We start from the raw sequence: 9,820 nt of genomic DNA on the forward strand, positions 1-9,820 counted from the left end.
GTGATGGGAGAGCAAGAGGTGTGGAGGGGTACTTGTCCCTCCTCACCAGTCTAAGTCTTGTTTCTGCTGAGGCAGATGGGAAAAGTGAAATTAGCTGAAGATACGAACTTAATGCGGACAAGTTAAACAAGCACAGTTGTTTTCATTAAACTAAACTTCGTTAAGCTAAATGAAGTCCGTTTTAAATCGAAGTGCGTTCTCGCAGAAGTTCAGTACTACTCAGCGCATGGGATGCTGCTGCAGTGTTGCTAAGGCCGTACAGGGAACCCCCTTGCTGCATGACCAGGAGCACATCCCCATTTAGCTGGGGGTCAAGTAGCCTCTTGCCCTTCTCACTCTGATCCTCTCATTCTTTTCCAAACCCCAAATTAAAACAAGCAAACAAACAGAAATCACGTTGGTCTAAATTCAGAATGTCGCCTAATTGATAGGAATTTTCCTCCATTTCCCCATGCAGACAAGCCCTGAAGCTACCAAAGAGTGAGATACAGCAGGTTCTCTTTGCAAAGAGGCAATGAATTGGTTTTCACTGAAAAGCCATCATATCCTTCAAAATGTTTCAGGGTAGCCTAAAGGTTCACTTTCGGGTAGGATTTCAGTTTTGACTGACTTCTGCAATCAAGTGGGGGACCTGAACCTTGAAAACATGAAAATGACCACCAGATCAGCCTAAGATCCATCCTGCGTAATACTTGAAGCAACTGAAAGGTTTGAGATGTACCAGCCCAGCAGACTTCTAATAATGGCTGGCTCATTTCCCTTGACACAAAGTCCTCAAACATTTAGAATTAGAAATTATTCTGATCTCCATATTTAAACTCTTAAAAGCTCATCTATTGCTACATTTGTGCGTGAAAACAGCGCGTTGTCTAGTAAGATCCAAGCCGTTTGCTGACTTCTAATTTAAAAGAAGTGGATACTCTTGCCCAGTTTGAGCATTGTTTGGTTATGGGGAAATGATGATTATAAATTGTGTCTTGCGTCAATCTCCTCTAATTCACTTGAGTTTTCTGTATGCCGTGCCGTGGAGTCTGGCGCTGGTGGAATCTGTCATTGTGTCACAGGGTCAAGTTTTACAAACGCTGAAAGGGCGTCTTCCCCCTCTGTATCCGTAGGGGCTGCAGTCTGTCTGAGGATGGTGGCATGCTGGCACAGCATCAAGGCCTCACGAAGGAAGTGACCGAACTGACTCAGGAAGAGAAGAAACTGGATGAGCTGATCCAAAGCTGCACCCTGGACCTCAAGCTGCTAACAGAGGACTCGGAGAATCAGAGATATCCTTTTTTTTCAAAACATCAGAGGTGGTCAGTCTCTTTGCTGTGCTCTGTAACACAAACAGAATATCTCTAAGTAATGGGATATGAAGCATCAGAAATTTCCAGAAGTTGGATAATGGGTTTTAATGTAGTTCTATATAAAAGTTACTTAAGCCACTTGCACCTGTAATGCTTCTGGAATGTCAAAAAAAAAAAAAAAAAAAAAAAGGTGAAAAAGGTGGTGTATGAAGGAGCCCATTAACATCCATGGTCACATAGAGCAGAACCAAGAACTTAGCTGATTAATGAGTGACAACATCCAAAACCTGTGCTCTTTCAATTCTTCTGAGCCCAGAGCAAACCCCATTTTTATGTGTGAAGAAATTATAAAGGCATGCAGACAAAGTCTTTGCTAAGGTAACGAAGACTTGTGTGTGTGTGTACTCCTTACTTAATATTTTTTTTTATTTTTATATTAAACTGCTGTGGATACAAATTCCAGACACAGAGAGGAAAATAAAGTTGGGAGTCAGTTTAGTCTGAAACTTGCAACAAATTTTTAGATTCCTCTGGTTAGAGAATCTATAGTGGAATATCATAGATAAAGGCTTTATGAGCTCTCAAAATGTCTATTTCAGACTTAATTATTTAATGGAATAGCAATGCTCAATTGCATAAGGTTCATAAGGTTTCTGGTATTTTGGCTGCTAATACCCCTTGTAAGTAACCAATTCTCATTTTCACTAGATTTCCCATCTGCTGGCAACAGAAGAGAGCATTTTATTAAATGCTGAAAATGCTGAAAACTTTTATTACTTTTAATAGTCGGTAGTTTTTAAAGAGCATCTAATAAGGTGGACTTATTCTCTGTTTTGAAGGATAGGAAATAACTACAGGAGCGTCAGTAAAAAGTAAAGTGAACGATGTAAATATTGTCTTTTGGTTGTGCTTGCATCTCAAAATGCGTATGAAAGCAAGACCACTGAGTGGCATAGGGAGTAGGGTCAGCACTGCCTTCATCCACAAAGAGATTTAAGCAAAGCAAAACCGAGCATTATACTTCTCTGTTTTTCTGGCGCTGTTTGCGGTGGTAGAGATCCCTGCCCTGCAGCTGATGGCTCCCTTGGGGATGGGCGAGGAGGGATCAGCATTAGCAGCATCTTGGCCTTGTGCTTTTGGGTGTAGGAGAGTGTATTCTCCAAATCCTTCTGTGACTCTAAGGTTACTGGTAATACTAGTGGTTATTGAGGAAGGAAAATGGATGTGTGAGACCTGGGGACAAATCTCAGCGCATCCCAGTATGGTCTTTCGCTCGCCTCACTGAGGTCTGACGTGAGATGACCCGCTGAAGACTCAGGGAGCTGGGAAGCCTCTTCCTTTGCTCCATCTCTGAAGGCGGAGTTTTTGCTTTTGAAAATGTTTTTCTTTTCCCTCGTGATTAGGTAGTGCCAAAAAAGCGTTTCTGCCCTGGCTGTGTGCTTCCCCCTCCTCCTCCTCCTCCTAAATAGAATCAGACAGTAACTGATCGCTACCTTGAATGTTTTAGGATATGGCCAGCTTTGAGCTACAGCAATGAAGATTGTTGTTCTATTTGAAAACCATGCAACCCTTTCCGTTGTTCCTACAGTGGCAGCCACTGTTGCTGTAATTTGTACTCTGCTTTTGCAAACCTTACTAAACCTTACTAAAGGAGTGGTAGAAGCCTCAATAAAAGCCATTTGCCTGAGAGCTGACCTGTCATTTTGCCCCCTGACCTGTTGCTTTGCATTTGGTCCAAGTCAGGTGTGAGAGGCTTGCCAATGTGACACCCATCTACAAGAAGGGCCAGAAGGAGGATCTGGGGAACTACAGGCCTGTCAGCGTGACCTCGGTGCCAGGGAAGATTATGGAGAGGTTCATCCTGAGGGCGCTCACAAGGCACGTGCAGGACAAGCAAGGGATCAGGCCCAGCCAGCACGGGTTCATGAAAGGCAGGTCCTGCTTGGCCAACCTGATCTCCTTCTATGACCAGGTGACCCGCCTCGTGGATGAGGGAAAGGCTGTCGATGTTGTCTACCTGGACTTCAGTAAAGCCTTCGACACTGTCTCCCATAGTATTCTCCTGGAGAAGCAGGCAAATCATGGCTCAGACAGGTGCACTCTTCTCTGGGTAAAAAACTGGCTGGATGGCCAAGCCCAGAGAGTCGTGGTGAATGGAGTGAAATCCAGTTGGCGGCTGGTCACAAGCGGAGTGCCCCAGGGCTCAGTTTTGGGGCCGGTCTTGTTTAATATCTTTATCGATGATCTCACGAGGGGATTGAGTGCTCCCTCAGCAAGTTTGCAGACAACACCAAGTTGAGCGGGTGCGTTGATCTGCTGGAGGGCAGGAAGGCTCTTCAGAGGGATCTGGACAGGCTGGATGGATAGGCCGAGGCCAATTATATAAGGTTCAACAAGGCCAAGTTCCGAGTCCTGCACTTGGGTCACAACAACCCCATGCAATGCTGCAGGTATCAGAAACAGTGTGGCCAGCAGGAGTAGGGAGGTGATCGTGCCCCTGGACTCGGCGCTGGTGAGGCCACACCTCGAATCCTGTGTTCAGTTTTGGGCCCCTCACTACAAGAAGGACATTGAGGTGCTGGAGCGTGTCCAGAGAAGGGTGACGATGCTGCTGAGGGTTCGGGAGCACAAGTCTTGTGAGGAGCGGCTGAGGGATCTGAGGTTGTTCAGTCTGGAGAAGAGGAGGCTCAGGGGAGACCTTATCGCTCTTTAAAAACTACTTGAAAGGGGGTTGCGGTGAGGTGGGTGTTGGTCTCTTCTCCCAAGTGACTAGCGACAGGACAAGAGGAAATGGCCTCAAGTAACACCAGGGGAGGTTTAGGCTGGATATTAGGAAAAATTTCTTTACTGAGAGAGTGGTGAAGCATTGGAACAGGCTGCCCAGGGAGCTGGTGGAGTCACCATCACTGGAGGTGTTCAAGGAATGGCTGGATGTGGAATTGCGGGACATGGTTTAGTGGGCATGGTGGTGTTGGGGTGATGGTTGGACTTGATGATCTTACAGGTCTTTTCCAACCTTAGTGATTCTGTGATTTTGTGATTCTGTGAGATGTATTGGCGTTTTGAGCTTGGGCAGTTTGTCTTACTGTATGGTAACAGCAGATATTTACCAAGATTGTTCACATTTACACACCCCGAAGGTATAATAGTAAACTAGGCTCTTTATTTCTATGGCATAAATACTGTGCTAGATACCTCACGGATGATGAAACCAAAGAGCTGGAAGCGCTTGCCTGTGATCGTGGCCATTTGCAACCAAAAGCTCTGTGACACCTCGGTTACACAGGTCAGTAAGTGAGGCACCACTGTGCCAAAACCCACCAAAACGCTCACGTTGATTTGGACAAATTCATGTTGAACAGCAGAATGTTCACGTTCATTCCGTGCTTATGCAGAAATCAACTTTCTGCACTGTCAAGCTGTTCAAAGTAGTTGTTTAAGTAGTTTTTTGAAATAATTTCATATAATATAAATGAATAAATAAATATCTGAATATATAAATGTTTACCAAAAAAGCCTCAAATGAAAATTGACATTATCATTTTATCGATGACTTCAAAAATATATCGTGTATGTGCATCTGTAAATTCCTTTGCATTTTTTCTGTGATTTCCAGTTCTCTGCCATTTCATAGCAAGCGTGTAAAAAAATTTTGCTTCGCACAGTCTGCAAGTAATTGCGGGTTGTTGAACTTTAGCTTATGTAGCTTTATGTGTGTAAAGGAGAAGAGAGAGGACTCGGCATGGAGAATCCCTTTTGTCACTCAGTAGTGGCCCCAGCTGTTAGATCAAAGGGAAATTCTCACACCGTTTCACTGCAATTGTGATTCCAGTGTAGAGAACAGAAAACTTCGGGCTGAAAGCAACGTAGCCATGAGAAAATGGAAAAATAATTGAAAGAATTATGCTTCTTCTAATAGTCTGAATATATTATCAACTGGGTTGGAAAACTCCTTAACAGTGATCACATTAGCTTATGTGACGTATCAAGATATTCGAAAAATTAGTGGCCTTAAAGACCAAACTGTTATAGTTGTGAAAGCTCCTCCAGAAACAAGACTTGAAGTGCCTGACCCAGTGGAGGTAAGGAGAACCTGGCTTTTCCTGCCAGGTTATAGATCATTTTTCTATAGATGGAGCAAGTGTGTTGAGTCTTACTGTGGTAACTGATGCCCAGGTTGGATTATAATTGGCATACAGTCCTATATTCATCTGCCTTATGAACTTTGGAAGTGTTTTTTTTTAAAAAGGAAGGGGATCTTTAAAAAACGTTTTACACAAAGCAATCGTTATTCGTTCCTTTCTGAATTCCAGCGTTCCTTCAGAGTAATCCACACTATTTACAGGTTATTCTCTTTTGCCATACAAAAGGGATCTGTGCCCCTTTTCTGTTGCCCCTTGCTACTCAAGCCACAGTCTCTCTCTCTCTGAGTGCCAGCTTTTGTATATGAGATGTCTGGCTCTCATTCTTTCATCCTCATTCTGTTTCTTTTCCTTACCTCAGGTAGATGTCTAGGGTAGCTTAGCTGCTTCTCCCTTCCCTTAGCTGATGTCACAGTTGCAGAGAAAAATGCTTCAGGTGGCTTTTCTTTGAAGATTTCCTCAGGGAGTAGCTTTACTTTTCTTCATTCCTCTCATGGTTTATGAACCACATGGTTCAGCTGCTCCTGGGATTTTATCTCTTGGTGGCAAAAGTGCGCTGCTTTACAATTCCCAGTTATTATGACAGACCCGAGTATGTTGTGCAAAGGCAAATAATTTGCACGAGCCACTGCTTTAGAGATTCAAAAATGTACCTGATTTCTTCTCAATTAGACATAGGGCTAAACCCCAGAAAGCCCCGTGCTGCGTTCATACCTCTGTGTTACTCCTGCATCCCTACCGCTGGGCTGGTTCCACCGCACCCGGAGCTGGCTGCTGCCGGGCGGGCAGGACCAGACTCCGGATTCCCTGTCGCTTCTTTCCCTAAGATTATTCTCTACTTGCTTAGGCCCATTACGGTTTCCATCCTTTTTTCCCCCTGCCTTTGTCCTTCATTTCCCCTTTGAACCTAGGTGCAGGTTTCGGAAGAATAAATCATTTTGCTGCAGTGAGGAAGGGATGTCTTTTCTCAGTATCCATAAATCTATACTGTTATCATTGCTTGCTTTCCTGTTTCTTTCCCCTAGGCATTATGCTTTGATGTTTTAATTCAGTGAAAACAGGCGGGTAGAGGGAGATGCACACAATCATTAAAACTAGCACCTAGGCCTCCCTTATCCCCTATACCCAAGTTACTCATTTAATTTTCAGCTTCAGGCAGTACAAGTCCTATTTCTTTCTCTCATTTGCAGTTACATCTCAGTGTCTGTTTTTGCATACCTCAGTCACTCAACAGTACCTTCCCCAACTCCTGCTCTTCCCATCTCCTTTTTTCTAATTATCTATAGCGTTGCCCTAAGTACTTTTAACTGTTTTCTGTGCCCTGGGGTACCCCTGTTCGGTTGTTGCTCTCTGTATTTGTAAATGCTGTCTCCTACGCTGCATAACTGTCAGAACGCAAATAACATGAGGAATTTTTTGTCGAAGGGCACAATAAAATGTATTTGAAAGAAGTCTGCAAAGAGGTATATCATGCCCGTACTCCTGCTTTTTAAAACTATTAATGTAATACAGCTGGAGCAGGTTTATTTTTAACTGGAGTTGCTTATGATTTTCTTTCATAACACCACGAGCAACTTTGCAGATTTTCTGTCTATATATGTCATCTTCTTGTACTGCATCAGTGTGTGAAAGTTAAGAAAAGATTATTTCTTGAGATTAATTAGGAGTTCCTGTTATTCAGAAACACCATCAAAATTAGAGCTGCTGCCTTGAGGGGGCAGAAGGACTTACATAAACAAGTTTGGGTGAAGAAAATGGCATCTTTTTTTTTCTTTTGTTATTTGGAAAAACTTCCCTGATAAACAGGGGAACTTACATACACCTATTTGAGATCAGTAGGAATTAGTGCTGAAGGTTTTTGGATGAGCGAGAAGGATGTTTTGGCATTGTTTAAAAGCAGAAACATTTACACAAATACATCCAATAATGTTGTTATGAATAGTAACAAAACCTGTGACTTGCATCCCATAGTCCCATTACATCAGAGTGCTCCAGGTTATTATGGTTGCAAGAAAATGTTAGGAGTTCAATCCTTTATACCTCTCTGGTTATGATACAACACATAAAACGGTGGGCTTCTGTGGTGTCTGTCCTACAGACAGGGGGAAAAGCTTTTATGTTCTCTCCAGACTACAAGAGGCATCAGCCAAGCCTTTCACATCTTCAAAAAAATCCATGGGGGATTTCAGGTTCTTTTGATTTGTAAACAATGTATTCCACCACTCGCACCCCAACAAGAATTTACTCGGTGTCGTCAATGTTCTGTCGTGTTCATTGGTGTAACACCTTACTGACGTTTGTTTTGTTAGCAGCGTGCATTGATACATTTATCTAGTACTCAAGGACCTACTGAGGTTTACCGGTGCCCAGAGGAAAACGATGCCCTCAGTCCAATGAAAGCCTATAGTCAGGACCACAACGGAAATATTTCCAAAACCATTTCCAAAGGTAAAAATATTTCTTTGTGATACTAACGGCCTTCCTCCGTGCTCTCATTCAAGATTTCATTTTAAACTTCAGATATCCAGCTCTGATTTTTTGGCTTTATTTTTCTAGGAAGCGAAAAGCTAAGGTATCCATTTTCCACTGTGCCTGTCTGGTTGATAGAGGGGGAAATATGTTTAAACAACTGATGCAGAAGGAAAATAAGTTTCATAGTTGCGTATCAGATGGAACTATGGGAACTAAGTTTGTGCAATATTGAAGAAACAAACAGTTTTGTTCCTTTTGCGTTTTCAAGACGGGAGCAGCAAAGATTCGCCTCAACACCAGAGGCAGAAATCTCTGTGTAAGGGTACATGCAGCTATGCAGTGTCACTGATGATGTCTGTTGCCCAGACAGTTTTCACTTTGACTATGAGTTGCACCGAAAAATGGGCATCTCTCGCTACGCTTGATTTGGGTTTTCCCCCCAGTAGTTGTTTAAACCTTGTAAAATAATTTTTTAGTAGAAAAGTCACAGGTGATAGCAACATGCGTATTTTTGAGCAGCCCTTTGTAACATATCAAAAACAAGCTAGAAATTATATGGAGGCCATTTTTTGTTGAAATGATCCTTTATGAAAGGCCCTTTACGCAGTGGTTACTTTGTTTGATCAGTGTCTAGTATTTCTCATGAGATTAAACACGTCATCTTTATTTTTTTCTCTCCCTCCTCTTCCAGAAGCAGCTTCTGCTAACTCAGGACAAGGTGACTGCTCAGTAAATATGGCAACAATCTCTCCATTGGCTTCTCCAGCCAACCTTCTCCAGCAGACCAAGGACCAAATTCCCCCAAACTTTGAAGGACCATTTGTGAATTTGCTGCCTCCTCTGGTTCAGGAAGATTATTTGCTGAGCCTTGGGGATGAAGAAGGCATCAGTGACCTCTTTGATGCTTACGATTTAGAGAAGCTTCCTTCATTGGTGGATGAATTTATAACAGCTGATTGTCTTAAATGCTGTCCGTATCTAAATTGTGGTTTTAACGGAATGAACAAACCTGCCATCATTCCGAGTTGTCCCCTACTTACTATAAAATAGCATTATTAAATAAACTAGGCTCTCGAACAGTGCTCATCTTTTAATTAAATACTCCCTAAAATACTATAAAGAACAAGTGAAGGCTTTTACAGCAAGGCCTTCTCCTTGCCCCTGAGCTCCAGTGCCTTGTGAGTCAGCAAGCGCAAGCAGGCGACCGTCAATGTTTTGTCTTCACACTTCCCCAGTCTCTGCTTACCGTGACAAGGGGGCTTACAGAGGAGGGCTCAATGAACTGGTTTAGTCCTAAATAACAATTTTATAATAGTATTTCAGGTCGTGCCTTCTGCAGAGAATGCATGTCTTTTGAGTGTCACGACATGGAATGTACCTGCAGTGAACGTAAATATGAAGTAATGCAAAAGCGTGAAATGGGATTCTTCAGCTACTTGTGGGAATGTTTAAACTGCTGTCATAATGCTCATTTTGAGCTGTGTATATGTCTCATTATGAGGTCAAATACTTATGTCCTTAAAAGCTTTTAATAAAAAAATACACTGTAAATGTAGTGTATATTGCAGATATTGAAAAGTATAAAGTTCTGCCACTTCTCATAGTAATCACAGATTTTTAAAAATGCTTGTGTGTGTGCGTGAAAGTAGATTTTGTTGGTTGTTTTTTTAAACTGGAACGAAGATGCGCAGTTCAATTTTACTGCCCCCAGTGTGCATTAGAACTGGTACATAAAATTTTGTGGTACTAAGTGGGGCTTTGTGCTAAGTGCCTACTAGAGATGCACTGTGGGTTTTTCCCTCTATGGAAAACACTTATGCCAAGCTTTATTTGTTCAATAGATCATATTTATCTCAGTGGGTTAGCTTCCTCTGCTTACAGCTTTTTCTAATTCTCTTCGCCAGCAAAATG

At 42.5% G+C, this 9,820-nt stretch overlaps 1 protein-coding gene across 1 annotated transcript; it reads left to right on the forward strand.

Moving 5' to 3' along the window:
- Positions 1-1,115: 1,115 nt before the first annotated feature.
- Positions 1,116-8,959, forward strand: LOC132321154 (transcription factor E2F3-like; the record flags this gene model as incomplete). Its single annotated transcript, XM_059834731.1, has 4 exons — positions 1,116-1,274; positions 5,263-5,377; positions 7,750-7,885; positions 8,601-8,959. Coding segments are annotated over 4 exons (769 nt in total), but the record flags the coding sequence as incomplete, so codon positions are not given.
- Between the last annotated feature and the right edge of the window lie 861 nt (positions 8,960-9,820).

This window comes from Gavia stellata, unplaced genomic scaffold (genome assembly GCF_030936135.1).
Source record: "Gavia stellata isolate bGavSte3 unplaced genomic scaffold, bGavSte3.hap2 HAP2_SCAFFOLD_100, whole genome shotgun sequence".
Classification (NCBI taxonomy): Eukaryota; Metazoa; Chordata; class Aves; order Gaviiformes; family Gaviidae; genus Gavia; species Gavia stellata.